We start from the raw sequence: 14,652 nt of genomic DNA on the forward strand, positions 1-14,652 counted from the left end.
GGGAGTTGAACAATAAGAATGCATGGACACAGGGAGGGGAATGTCACACACTGGGGCCTGTTGGGAGGTAGGGGGCCAGGGGATGGATAGCATTAGGAGAAATACCTAATGTAGATGATGGGTTGATGGGTGCAGGAAACCACCATGGCATGTCTATACCTATGTAAAAAACCTGCATGTTCTGCACATGTATCCTAGAGCTTACAGTATAACAATAATAATAATAAAAAAGCATCTCTAGGAGGGACATTTCAGTGAAGACTCGAGGGACAATAAGAAAGCAGCTGTGTGAAGATCAAGAGAGTGAGTATTCCTGCAAGACAGAACAGCCAGGGTAAAATTCTTAAGTATGAATGGGCTTAAGGTGTTCAGGGATGCAAAAGAAGCCCACAGGGCTGTGTGTCAGTGAGCAAGGTGACACAAATGAGGTCAGATAGGAAGAGTCTTCAGAATGAGTAGAATCCAGCAGGTGAAGCAGGGGAAGAACCAGACTGAAAAGCATCATAGTTGAAGAGAATGGCATGAACAAAGGCAAACAAGCATGAAGTAGATTGGCATGTTTGAGTAACTCTAGGAAACTCATATGTTCTGGGTTCAATGCACAACCAAAGACGGAATCAGGGACACTGTGGGGGTAAACTGGCTGTTCATGATGCTTCTGGCACCATGTTTTTTGTTGCAGCTGAGCGAAGGGAACTGCCTCTCTAAAAAATATATCCTCAGGAAGGTATATAATTAACCTACTATAAAAGACTATACTCAAAAAGTGTATTTTTAGAAGATTCAGATATTATGCATGTGAGCTCCTGCTAAGCCTAGACCTTGGAAGCAAATGTAACCCTGCATATTTTATTTTATTCTAAACACAACCTCAGACATGTAAGCTGTTGCCATTCCTATTTTAGATACTGAACTGAAGGATGGGCAGCTTCAGTCACTCCCAATACCTGTAGAGAGCTGGGGCTCAGTTCTGCGGCTTCCCTACCCACTATGGTCCGCTCTGTTTTCCAACATCTCCTCGGCTGATTCAGTACACCTGTCTAGAATGATCCTATCAATTTATTCTAAGGGCCTCACCTAGCACAGTTTTCCTTTGCCTGTATCTATCTTCTGTGCCTATCTCTAGTTCAGAAAGTATGCTTTTTTCTCTTTCTCCCTCACCTAATCCTAGACAATACCATGATTTGTAGAAGCTGCTCTACAGCTCAAAAACTTCCTCTGCTGACAAAAATGATGCAAAACAAACTTAAAGATGGGATTAATATGCTTGAACACATTTATTCCTCTATGGTAACTGAGTCCCCAAGGAATGTCTAAGCCTTTGGGAATCTTGACATATTGGAAGTCATATAACAATTGGAACCCTGTTATCAGAAGAACCAGATTCCCTAGAGAAGGTAGTGCTGAATTCATGTCAAGGAATTTAATTCGGGTTCAAAATTTATCAAGTAAATGGTGACTTATGAGTGACGATTCAATGTGTGTGTCATCATGGCCTGGTGGTGACTGACATTATCCGTTGAGACTGAAGCCATTTCGAGACTGTTACTTTATATGTCGTATTAGAAGGCATCATGAGTCTACCAAGATAAAATATTTATCTGGGAGGAAACAAATGAAGGGTGAAATGTTCTTCCACTAACAATGATGCATTTTGCACTTCTGTACCACAAACCTCTATTACATATTCATCACTTGACAATGTAAATGTGTAGTTTAGATAGCACTGGAGAGTTAGGATTTCCATCACAAATGAGGCTGAAAAATTCTGACTAAATAATGTTATCTGTTGCAGGAGCCATTTACTTTTTCAACAATTGGATGCCCAAGATACATCCAATGTTTTCAAGCACTTTACCATTAGATGGCAAAATCAATGTTGTATTAAAATGTTAGGATGTTCATGAACTTTAGCAATGATGTGTGCTGTTACTGTCTCTTGAAAGGTTGATACAATTTTTTGGTGGGAGTAAATGGTGTAGCTCTGAAATGCTTAGGAAAAAGGATGTTATACAATGTGAATAAAAAGCTAAAGGCAAATAGAAGGCAAGGACAGGACAGGCTGCTGAATGTAAATAGTTTGAAAAAAGTTGGTCATTATTTTTATGTGTAAAACATTTCTAGAAGCCATGGCTTAAACTCAGATGCCTAGCAACCTTCACCTCTTTGAAAATAGTAGATACTGTCAAAAAAGAAAATAAATATGATTAAAGTAAAAAGATAAGCCCATACCAGGAAGGGTCCAAAAAGCATAGCATAAAAGAACTAAACATCGAAAATGACTAAGTACTTTATTTCCATTTGTCAGTGTTCCTTTTTACCCATGCTTGAGGAAATAAAAGTTTTCAGTACCTAAAACTCAAGTTGTGGCAATAAACAAACACTAGTTACTTAACTGAATGTAATTGCCAATGAAATTAACACTAGAATTACCTGAAATTCCAATCCATAGTTTTCTCTGCAGAATTCTCTCAGTTTAGGATATACATTTTCTCTTAGTGCCTGTCTTTCTGCTCCCGTATCTGTAGTAGAAAGACAAACACAGAGTAAGTAAGTATGTCCACACATATATTTCTGGCAAAAAAAAGAAAACCTAAAAATAAATACTAACAGTAATATAATCAAGTTGAGGTGCTGTGTTGTGAAATAACAGGATTGATTTCCAAAAACATCTCAGACTACACCATTGCTACCCAGAGTATTCAGATATATTGTGACATTTTACAAAATTTAGTGCAGTATAGAAACAAGCATGAAAATCAATCATGGCAGATTCCACCCACTGTAGATTTGATTGGCCAGTGGTTCATAAAGTGATATCTATCACTCTGGGCTTAGGGACTTACTATTATATCAGAGATAGAAACTGTTTTATATGTGTCATACCATGTAAACCTTCTGAAATAAAAAATATAATCTCCTGTCATTAACAAAATACAAGAAGAAACACAGAACTTGCAACCTGAAGAATCACAAAATATGTATGCATTTAATGTTGAATGTTTTACATAGAAAGGAATTCCAAAGTCACCTGTGCTGAACAATTCTGCATCAATGATGGTATTGTAAGATTCTAAAAGCCAAGAGGCTGTTCCTTGCCCAGCTACTTTCAGTGAAACATGAGTATACTTTTCAAAAATTAGGTAAATGTGTTATCTTATGAAAAGTACCATTTGCTAAAATTACCTCAATACCAGCCATAACTATGAAACATCTGCATACCACATTTATAACAAAGAACAACTTAGAAGAATTTCCCTATTATTCTCGAACACATCTGTCCATGAAAATTTAACCTCATGCTGTGCTGACCTACTCTATTTTCCTACAGTTCTCAAGCCTATTCTGAGAAGCAAATAACCCATTGGGAAAGTCTGAAATGCAGCTGCAGCCTGGCAGAGTGATAAAAACCAGTAAATCTTTGATTTACACGGAAATCAAAGATTCAGAGAAATATAAGATCTTCTGGATTATCCTGTGATCTAAACAGATAGGGTATTTTCCAGCCTTAGATTCAATATAGTTCTAAGTCCAAACAGAAAGCAGCACACCCACTGGAGGAGCTGCACATTAAAGTGGGGCCCATGCGGTGTTATGGCACTGATGGAGGCAGTTACATTAAGCTTTTACATAATTTATATAATCTTGGGATCAGAATGCCCCTCCTCCCTCCATTTTAAGAGCTGAAAATACTAACTTCACAATAAAGCTGATAATGTTCGCTAAATCTCTCTAAAAGCCCTTAGCAGATTTTCAAAACTCAAATAACAACAACAACAACAAAAACACTTTAAGAAGAGCTGGTACCATTCCTTCTGAAACTATTCCAAACAATACAGGAAGAAGGAATCTTCACTAACTCGTTTTATGAGACCAACATCATCCGGATACCAAAACCTGGCAGGGACACAACTAAAAAAGAAAATTTCAGGCCAATATCTGTGATGAACATTGATGTGAAAATCCTCAATAAAATACTGGCAAAAAGCCACTTTAAAAAGAAACAAATACTGCCAGATTTAGAAGGTAAAAATATATTCATGAAGGTTAAGAAATTCCAAAAAACAGTATCTAAATCATACAAAAATAATTATGTGATGATATAAGAAACAGAAATTTTTGTATTTTAAAAATGTGTTAACTCATTTCTAGGTACTGAGACTTGAATGTGCAACTGTAAGGAGGATACGAGAAATGTAGTACATATTTGTTCTTTTTTTTAAAATTTCAACTCTTATTTTAGACACCGGGGTTACCTGTGTAGGTTTGTTACCTGGGCATACTGCACCCAGGTAGTGAGCGTAGTACGTGATGGTTTTTCAGCTCACACCCTCCCCTCCTTCCTCCCGCCACTAGCCATCCACAGTGCCTATTGTTCTCATGTTTATGTCCATGTGTGCTCAATGTTTAGCTCACATGCAGTACTTGGTTTTCTGTTCCTGCATTAATTAGTTTAGGACTATGGCCTCTAGCTGTATCCATGTTGTTGCAAAGGACATTGCATTCCTTTTTTTTTTGGCTGTGTAGTATTCCATGGTGTATATGTACCACATTTTCTTTATTTAATTCACCACTGATAGGCATCTAGGTTGATTCCATGTCTTTGCTATTGTGAACAGTGCAGCAATAAGCATGTAAGGCATGTGTCCTTTTGGTATCATGATCTATTTCTCTTTGGGTATACATCTAGCAATGGGATCGCTGGGTCAAATGGTAGCTCTATTTTAAGTTCTTTGAGAAATCTCTGAACTTTTCCAGAGTGGCTGAGCTAATTTACAATCCCACCAACAGTGTATAAGCATTCCCTACTCTCTGCAGTCTTGCCAGCACCTGTTGTTTTTGAACTTTTTAGTAACAGCCATTCTGACTGGTGTGATACTGTCTCGCTGTGGTTTTGGTTTGCATTTCTCTGATTAGTGATGATGAGCATTTTTTCATGTTTTTTGGCCACTTGTATGTCTTCTTTTAAGGAGTGTCTGCTCATGTCTTTGTCTATCTGTAGTGGGGTTATTTGGTTTTTTGCTTGATTTGTTTAAGTTTCTTATAGATTCTGGATATTAGATCCTTGTTGGATGCATAGTTTGTGAATATTTTACTCCATTCTGTAGGTTGTCTGCTTACTCTGTTAATAAATTCTTTTGCTATAGCACGTAATTTCTAACGTTTAGTGAGTGCTTCCTGCAGTCCAGTCGGGTGCTAAGTACTTCTTTTTGCATTTCTTTGTCACTTCTGACCACAACCCTTTGAAATAGGTAACATTATTACCATGTTTTTAAGGCAAGGAAACTAAAGGGCAGAGGGGTTAGAAAACTCACTCAAGAGCATGTGGTGACTAAATTAGAAAGCTCAGATTTGAATCTAGAAAGCCATAGTTTGAATCTATAACATAGTTTGCTCTAACCTCAGAAATGCGCAACTGTGAAAAGAATCAACCTTTGCAATGACCGATGGAATAAATACATGAAATGACTAAGCGATGTTAAGGTTCTAAAGATTATGATATAAAAAACTGAATTACCCTTGATGGATTCTTTTCTTTCTATAATACGCCCTCCACAAGCCAACATATCAATAACTTCTCTCACTCTACCACTAAACAAATCCTGAGTTAATCTACTTCTGTCCCTTATGCTACCAGATGCAAGCTATACTCACCTTTCATCCAGACTCCATCTCCCTGTTTTTATGCTTGGCCTCTTTGGTTCATTCTCCATGGAGCAAGCAGACTGATTTTTCCAAAATGTAAATCAGATGACATCACCACTTTGTTTAAAACCCCCATCAGCTCTTCACGAACCTTGGAATGAAATGCACACTCCTTACATTGAGGGTTTTCTTTCTCCCTAAGTTCATCTCTTACTACTTTCCTGTTTATGTCCCTGCAGCAGCACTGCCCTTCACTTGATTTCTAGATTGTATTCCAACTCAAGGGCCTTTGCTTTAGCTGTGATGTTATCCTGAAATGCTTAGACTTGTGATCATCTCATGGCACCTCTTGTCATTCAACTGTCAGCTTTAATGACACCTCCTCAGAGAGGCCTTCTCTGAGCACTCCACCTATAGAAGTCACTGAATCACCCTCTACCACCTTAATTCTTTGTGGGTTACTCATCATTGTTGTTGTCTGTTTATTGTCTGCCTCCCTCACTGAAATTTAAGCTCAAAGGGAGGTGGATCCTTCTTTTGCCTCATTCATGGTTGCATCTCCAATGATTGGAGTCTTGCTCAATTAATAAATGAGTCAATGAAAAAAGCCACATATGCTCCAGCAACAAAAATGAACTACAGGCATGGTTTCCCTTCAACTGCCTCCAGAAACAGAAAGGCCTCCTACATTATAATTCATCATTGGATGGTTTAATAAAAGCAAGACTGTGAAATTTTGGGAAATGATGGTATTCAGGTAGTTGGTGTCATGAGGTAAATGAATGAACTGAAATATTTCTTTTCTGGTTTCTGTGTTTGTGACAGAATATCAACTCAGTTATTTTGAGCCTTTCTAAATAGGTGGAGAATGCCCATATGCAATGGGCATTCTGTGCTCTTATTTATATTAAAACTTGACTCTGATTTTCCTGTATTTGTATTAATATATGATGATTGGTTCTGGAAATGAAAAAGTAATTAGATAGGAATGGATTAATTATGATGAGTGACAGATAAGCTGGCTTAATTAAATAAAAAATTTGATTCATACCAAGAGCAAATCTGGATGGTTCACAATTAAAAATATTAGAATGTCATGGACAGGAAATTCACACAGAATCTCACACTTTAAAAAGGCCTTCTTTAAACAGTGTAAATCAAAGATGAAGTATGTCTTAATTTATGTTTTATACATCGTCATCGCATCTATTTGTATCTGCCCAGTTCCCTAATGCTTTGAAAAGGTGCATTGACACTTTGGCAGTACTAAGTATTAGGTATTTAAGGAGCTGCTTTCTGAATGATTCCTTGGTGATTTCAGAGTTAATGAAGGTCTCTGTGCAGTGTCTGAGTCACTCACAGGCAGTACATTAGTTGGGAGAGAATTAATAATCAACACCATTCCCCTTATATCTTGATTTCACTTCAACAGGGGTTTAGATTAATTTCAAATTTTTACTAAAGATAAAAGAGTGCTGAAAGGACCATGCTAGATTGGAGCTTCACACAGCTCCAGCTTCACACAAGCTAAAGGCATGAACTTTAGTCATTTTTTTCTTTTTTCCTTTCTGTTTTTTTTGAGACACTGTTTCACTCTGTTTTCCAGGCTGAAAGTACAGTGGCATGATCTCGGCTCACTGCAACTGCCACCTCCCAAGTTCAAGCAATTCTCATGCCTCAGCCTCCCTAGTAGCTGGGATTATAGGTGTGCACCACCATGCCTGCCTAACGTTTGTATTATTAGTAGAAACAAGGTTTCACCATGTTGGCCAGGCTGGACTCGAATTCCTGACCTCATGTGATCTGCCTACCTTGGCCTCCCAAGGTGTTGGGATTACAGGCATGAGCCAGTGTGCCCAAATTCACTTTCCCCATGTTCTTTGCAGCTCAGAAAATCTGCTTAGAATCCACTATAGATCCTCTGCTAAAATTGTCTTGTTAGCATGATTTCCAAGGTCTCTGTACATTTGCTCTTGCCTGGATTTTCTCTTTACCTACCCTCTTAGTTAATGATTCATATGGACAGCTTCTTTGACTTCTGGGGTTGTGTTTAGGTTAATTTCTTGTTTGGCAGCTCCCCAAGAGCTCCTCTCTATGGCCCTCAGATAATTCCTCTGTACTCATCTAGCTACCTACATTCTTCCTTATTTCAATGTGAGTAAATCTTGTCAATTTTATATCATAAACAGTTTATTAATTTGGTCACTCTTTTTCACACTCACCTTCTCTCAACTTTCAAGAAGCAAAAAGTCTATTTGCTTGACTGGTAATCTGTCTCTCACAGAGCTGCCAGCAATAAATGCCAAGACAAAATAAAAATAAAAAGTAATTTGATTATTAAAGACCTTGCTGGCATCTTGTGGTCCAGAGGGTAAAGTCTGGAATGCTTAGCAAGTGTAAATATATCTTCTAGCTAAGTTCTGTCTTCTACTGCTAATCAACATGTACCCTCTAAAGTCTGAGTTTTCTGATATTATGTGATCATGAGCTTTGCCCTCACACAGACTGCTTTCCATGCTCTGAAGTTCCTATCAGATGAAAGACCTCTGCAAGGAGAACTGCAGAACACTGATAAAAGAAATCACCGATGACACAAACAAATGGAAAAACATCCCCTGCTCATGGATTGGAAGAATACAATATCATTAAAATGCCCATGCTGCCCAAAGCAATCTACAAATTCAACAGTATACCTATCAAACTACCAAGGTCATTTTTCACAGAACTAGAAAAAAACTATTCTAGAATTCATACAGAACCAGAAAAGAGCCTGAATAGCCAAAGCAATCCTAAGCAAAAACAACAAAGCTGGAGGAATCACATTACCTGACTTCAAACTATACTATAAAGCTACAGTAACCCAAACAGCATGGTACTGGTACAAAAACCGACACATGAACCAACAAAACAGAATGGAGAATGCAGAAATAAAGCTGCACGCCTACAGCTATGTGATCTTCAACAAAGTTGACAAAATAGGCATTGTGGGAATGGACCCTCTATTCAAAAAATGGGACTGGGATAGCTATTTAGCCATACGCAGAAGAATGAAACTGGACCCTTATCTTTCACTATACATAAAAATTGATTCAAGATAGATTAATAAAGATTTACATATAAGATCTTTACCTATAATAATGCCAAAAGAAAACCTAAGAAAAACTATTCTGGACATTTGCCTTGGGCAAGAATTTATTTAAGTACTCAAAAGCAACTGCAAAGAAAACAAAAATTGACAAGTGGGACCTAATTAAATAAAAGATCTCCTGCACAGCATAAGAAACTATCAACAGTATAGAGACAACCTGAAGAATGAAATATTCAAACTATGCATCTGAAAAATGTCTGATATCCAGAATCTCTAAGAAGCTTAAATGAATCAACAAGCAAAATACAAATAAACCTAGTAAAAAATGGGAAAAAGACATGAAGAGGTACTTTTCAAAAGAAGACATACAAATGGCCTAACATGAAAAAGAATTCCACACATCACTAGTCACCAAAGAAATGCAAATTAAAACCACCAGTCAGGGTGGCTATAATTTCAAAGTCAAAAAACATCAGTTGCTGGTAAGGCTGAGCTGAAAAGAGAATGCTTACATACTGTTGGTGCAAATGTAAATCAGTTTAGCCACTGTGGAAAGCAGTTTGAAAATTTCTCAAAAAATTTAAAATAGAGCTACTATTTGACACAGCAATCCCATGACTGGGTATATATCCAAAAGAACATAAATTATTCTAGCAAAAATACAGATACAATTGCATTTTCATCACTGCACTATTCACTATAGCAAAGAGGTAGAATTAGCCTGGGTGCCCTTCAATGGTGGATTGGATAAAGAAAATATGGCACATGGAATACTATGCAGCCATAAAATATAATAAAATCATGTCCTTTGCAGCAACATGGATAAAGCTAGATATCATTATTCTATGTGAATTAACACAGGAACAGGAAACCAAATAGTGCATACTCTCACTTATAAGTGAGAGATAAACACTGGTTATTCATGGATATAAACATGGCAACAATAAAAACTGGGGACTTCTGTGGGCAAGGTAGGAAGAGTATTAAGGGTTACAAAACTAACTATTGGGTACTATGCTCAGTAATGGGGTGATGGGATCAATAGTATCACAAACCTCAGCATCAGTAACAAACCTGCCACATGTGTCCCCTGAATCCAAAATGAAAGTTGAAATTATTTTAAAATTTATTTAAAATTTTTTAAATTTTTTAAATTTAAATTTTAAATTATTTAAAAATTTTAAAACGTTGAAATTAATTTAAAAATTATTTAAAAATAATACCTGTAGTCTAGGTATTAACAAAATATTTTCTTTTTCTTTTTTAAATATATATTTTATTGTGTTTTAGGTACTGGGGTACATGTGAAGAACATGCAAGAGTGTTGCATAGGTACATACATGGCAATGTGGCTTGCTGCCTTCCTCCCCATCACCTATATCTGACATTTCTCCCCATGTTATCCCTCCCCACCTCCCCACCCCCTGCTGTACCTCCCCTTGTTCCCCCCAACAGACCCCAGTGTGTGATGCTCCCCTCCCTGTGTCCATGTGTTCTCATTATTCAACACCCACCTATGAATGAGAACATGCAGTGTTTGACTTTCTGTTCTTGTGTCAGTTTGCTGAGAATGATGGTTTTCAGGTTCAACCATGTCCCTACAAAGGACATGAACTCATCATTTTTTATGGCTGCATAGTATTCCATGGTATATATGTGCCACATTTTCCCTGTCCAGTCTATCTTCGATGGGCATTTGGGTTGGTTCCAAGTCTTTGCTATCGTAAACAGTGCTGCAATGAACATTTGTGTGCATGTGTCCTTATGACAGAATGATTTATAATCCTTTGGATATATACCCAGTAATGGTATTGCTGGGTCAAATGGAATTTCTGTTTCTAGGTCCTTGAGGAATTGCCACACTGTCTTTCACAATGGTTGAACTAATTTACACTTCCACCAACAGTGTAAATGTGTTGCTATTTCTCCACATCCTCTCCAGCAACTATTTTCTCCAGATTTTTTAATGATCGCCAATCTAACTGGTGTGAGATGGTATCTCAATGTACTTTTGATTTGCATTTCACTAATGGCCAGTGATGATGAGCATTTTTTCATATGTTTGTTGGCCTCATATATGTCCTTTTGTAAAGTGTCTGTTCATATCCTTTGCCCACTTCTGAATGGGCTTGTTTGTTTTTTCTTGTAAATCTGTTTTAGTTCTTTGCAGATGCTGGATATTTGACCTTTGTCAGATGGGTAGATTGCAAAAACTTCTTCCCATTCTGTTGGTTGCCATTTCACTCTAATGATTGTTTCTTTTGCTGTGCAGAAGCTCTGGAGTTTAATTAGGCCCCATGTGTCTATTCTGGCTTTTGTTGCCAATGCTTTTGGTGTTTTAGTCATGAAGCCCTTGCCTATGCCTATGTTCTGGATGGTTTTGCCTAGGTTTTCTTCTAGGGTTTTTATGGTGTTAGGTCTTATGTTTAAGTCTTTAGTCCATCTGGAGTTAATTTTAGTGTAAGGTGTCAGGAAGGGGTCCAGTTTCTGGTTTCTGCACATGGCTAGCCAGTTTTCCCAACACCATTTATTAAACAGGGAATCCTTTCCCCATTGCTTGTTTTTGTGAGGTTTGTCAAAGATCAGATGGTTGTAGACGTGTGGCATTGCCTCCCAGGCCTTCTTCTGTTCCATTGGTCTGTTTTTCTTTTAATGCTTGAGTTAAAAGAATAATATCTTTGTAAAAGTATGATGTGTTAAATTGATATAGTATTTAAGAATTTTCAAAAATATTTACAAATGAAATGCTTCTATCACTATAATTATGTCAGTGATACATAAATTATCATTTTGTCTAATTTAGCTTAAGAAGAAGCTCCTATCTATTGTCCCCACTTTGCTGACTCCTACCCTTCTGAATACCAATCAATGGCAGCACAGTTTGTGAACTACTGCTATAGACAGGCATGGTTTTTCTAGCACTCTCTTCAGCTCTATTTAACATCCTGTATTGGAATGTATTGGAACTTACTATAATTATTAGTTTTAGTTTGCCTCCCCCTGTAGACTGAATGGAAGGCAGGGATTTTCTCATACATTTTTACATCTTAGAAATTAGAGCAGATCCCAGAGCACAATTAGTACTCAATAAATGAATGAGCAAATCAATGGCATCATAATAAAAACATTAACTAACTCAAACTAAAAAATTCACATGTCCACCTAAAGTGAACATAAATCAAAATTTAATGTCACTTTCAAGTAATAGTTGACTATGTTGACAGCATTAACCATCATGTGTGAGTCTGAGGTGACATTATAAAATACATGATAGAGTATGGCATTGTCAGGTGCTTAGTGGATCTTCTTCCTAATAAGCAATAATCAAACTTGACAAAATTGTCAAAATAATCACTTTAAAACTGTCAATCAGCCAAAGACCAAAGGCATGTAACAAATGGAGAAGTGATTATTCATGAATAATCACTAAAGTTTGGGTAAAAACAGTAGGAGTCTACGGGCATTCTTCCCTTCTCCTTTACCCCGAACCAAAACTCCACACCACAGCTCAAAGTCAAGCTATAACCATTAACATCATTGCCAGAGAAGTCTCACTTGATTAGGAGCTGAACTTGGAAAAAATCCATGCCTACCAGTATTGTTAGTAGCAGCAGTGGTCTCAGAAGTAGACAAATGGGTAAACCCAGTGGCTGAGCTAGCCTATGGCTTCATCCAAATGTAACAAGGACATCAAGGAAATAAATAGCCATTGAGGGCCTGAATAAGCTCTCCAAAAATTCCTGTGGTGGAAAGGCTATACACAAACTTAAGAAAGACTGAAAGCTATTCACATATTCCTGGCTGACTCTGAGCCTGTTTACGTAAGGAGCAGAAACATGAAAAGACCTGATGGAAAGTAGAAGCTGTAACAGATTTAAATACTGCCTAAACTTTGAATGTGTTCCCCAAACCATACAGATCCACAGTTACAATAAAAGCCTTACTGGTTTGAGGCATTTGAGAAGAAATTTTGATAAATCGCTGACAAATATTAAACTACACAGACAAGTGGGTAACCCATAAGTCAGGCTTAAAAACAGTAATAAAAAATTTAATTACAGTAATTAAATAACTGTGAAGAGACATCAACAGCACACATTGTGAGGAGTAAATTCCATAGATTTAGTCCAGGTAAGTTACCAAACAAAAAAACAGTAAAAGAAACAAACTAAAAAACATCACTCAGAGGTGAAAAATCAGGATCTAGGGTTGTCATATCATCTAAAATGTCCAATTTTCAAGGAAGATTTAAGAGAGGAATAGAGGAGAGAAAAATGTGACACAGAAAAAAATGTCAACAGAAATTGTCTGAGTGAGTTCCGATGTTATATTTAGCTGATGAAAACTTGAAAGCAGCTATTATAATCAAGGAAATTAAGTTAACCGTGTTTAAAGAACATGGAAAATGAACTGAGCCCCAAGACACCTGTAGAACATCAACATTCAAACTAATATATATGTAAAGTGAGTCCCAGAAGGAGAAAATGAAGAGAAAAGAATAAAATTTAAATAAATAACCATGAAAATGTCCCAATTTTAAGACATTAGTCTATACATCCAAGAAGTTCAAGAACCCAACTAGGATAAACACAAATAATCTGCACTTAGACACATATAGTCAAACTGTTAAAACAAAAGATCAAGAGAAAATCTTAACACCAAGAGATAAACAAATTATCACATATATGGGAACAACATTACAATTAATAGCTGACTTCTCATCAGAAGGAGTAGAAGCCAGAAGGCAACAGAACAACATAATCTGAAAAAGGTACTGATAAAAAGAATCAACCAATCATTCTATATTCAAAAAAATGTTTTTTGTTAAAAAAGCAAAATACTTACATTAACAAATTTGAAAAGGCTGAGAAAAGCTGATACTAGCAGATTTCCATTATAGACTATACTAAAGAAATTCTTTGAAGCTTAAAGGAAATGACATTAGACATGAAAATTTATCCATACAAAGAAATAAAGTGTACTGAAAAAGGTAAATATGTAACTGTGTATAAAAGACTGTGTAAGTATATCTTTTTCTTTCTACATTTAGTGATAAGATATAAGATTGTAAAAACCAGTAACACTGTATCTTTGGGTTTTAATATACACATAATACATATATGACAATAATAAAACATAGGAGACAGAAGAAAAATAGAACTGTACCAGTGCAAAGTATGTTTGATTTAACAAAATTAAGTTAGTATTCATCTAAAGTGTGACAAATTAATAAATAGTTTATAATCCCCAGAGCACCAAGAATATAATCTGTAAAATAAATTTAATTAAAATGATATACTAAAATATCTATTTAACAAAGAAGAGAGTCAAGGGGGAACAAATTAAGAAAACCAACATAGAAAATAGCAAATGGCAGAAATAAATCCAAGCTATCAATAAATTCTTCAAATAAAAATAGAATAAATATTCAAATGGAAAGAAGAAATTGCCAGACTAGATAAAAAAACAATATCCAATTGAATATAAGAGACACAGTTTAGATCCAAAAACACAAACAGGTTGAAAGTAAAAGGATAGAAAATATAACATGCGGTAAACCAAAAGCAGATCAGACAAAATAGGCTTTAAGAAATATTACTAGAAGGAAAAAACCATAACAATTATAAATGTATACACACTCATAAACAATACCCTAAAATAGATAACGGAAAAGCTGGCAGAATTAAAAGAAGAAATAGATATTCCAACAGCTGACAACTCAAATACTATTCTCAGTAATTGATGAAATAACTAAATAGAAAAACCAAAAGGGGGTAAAGACTTGCACACCACTATCAAGCAATTTGACCTGGCATTTGTAGAACAATCCACCCCAAGAGGGCAGAACGCCATTCTTTCCTGGTGCTCATGGACATTTCCCATGATAGGTCATATGCTAGACTAGAATATGTTAGTAG

The 14,652-nt window shown here is 36.3% G+C and overlaps 1 protein-coding gene across 2 annotated transcripts in view; it reads right to left on the bottom strand.

The window, feature by feature from the left end:
* Nucleotides 1-14,652, bottom strand: part of NWD2 (NACHT and WD repeat domain containing 2) — a 199,093-nt gene that overhangs the window by 111,127 nt on the left and 73,314 nt on the right. The window contains exons 2-3 of one of the 2 annotated variants that reach the window (XM_078367399.1): nucleotides 5,656-5,797; nucleotides 2,434-2,522 (exon numbers count right to left, since the gene is read on the bottom strand). In XM_078367399.1, coding sequence (XP_078223525.1) covers nucleotides 2,434-2,522; nucleotides 5,656-5,662 — 96 coding nt within the window. In that variant the 5' untranslated portion in view covers nucleotides 5,663-5,797. The remainder of the gene's footprint in view (nucleotides 1-2,433; nucleotides 2,523-5,655; nucleotides 5,798-14,652) is intronic. The other variant, XM_002745924.6, reaches the window with a different exon arrangement.

The sequence above is a fragment of the Callithrix jacchus genome, chromosome 3, assembly GCF_049354715.1.
Source record: "Callithrix jacchus isolate 240 chromosome 3, calJac240_pri, whole genome shotgun sequence".
NCBI lineage: Eukaryota > Metazoa > Chordata > Mammalia > Primates > Cebidae > Callithrix > Callithrix jacchus.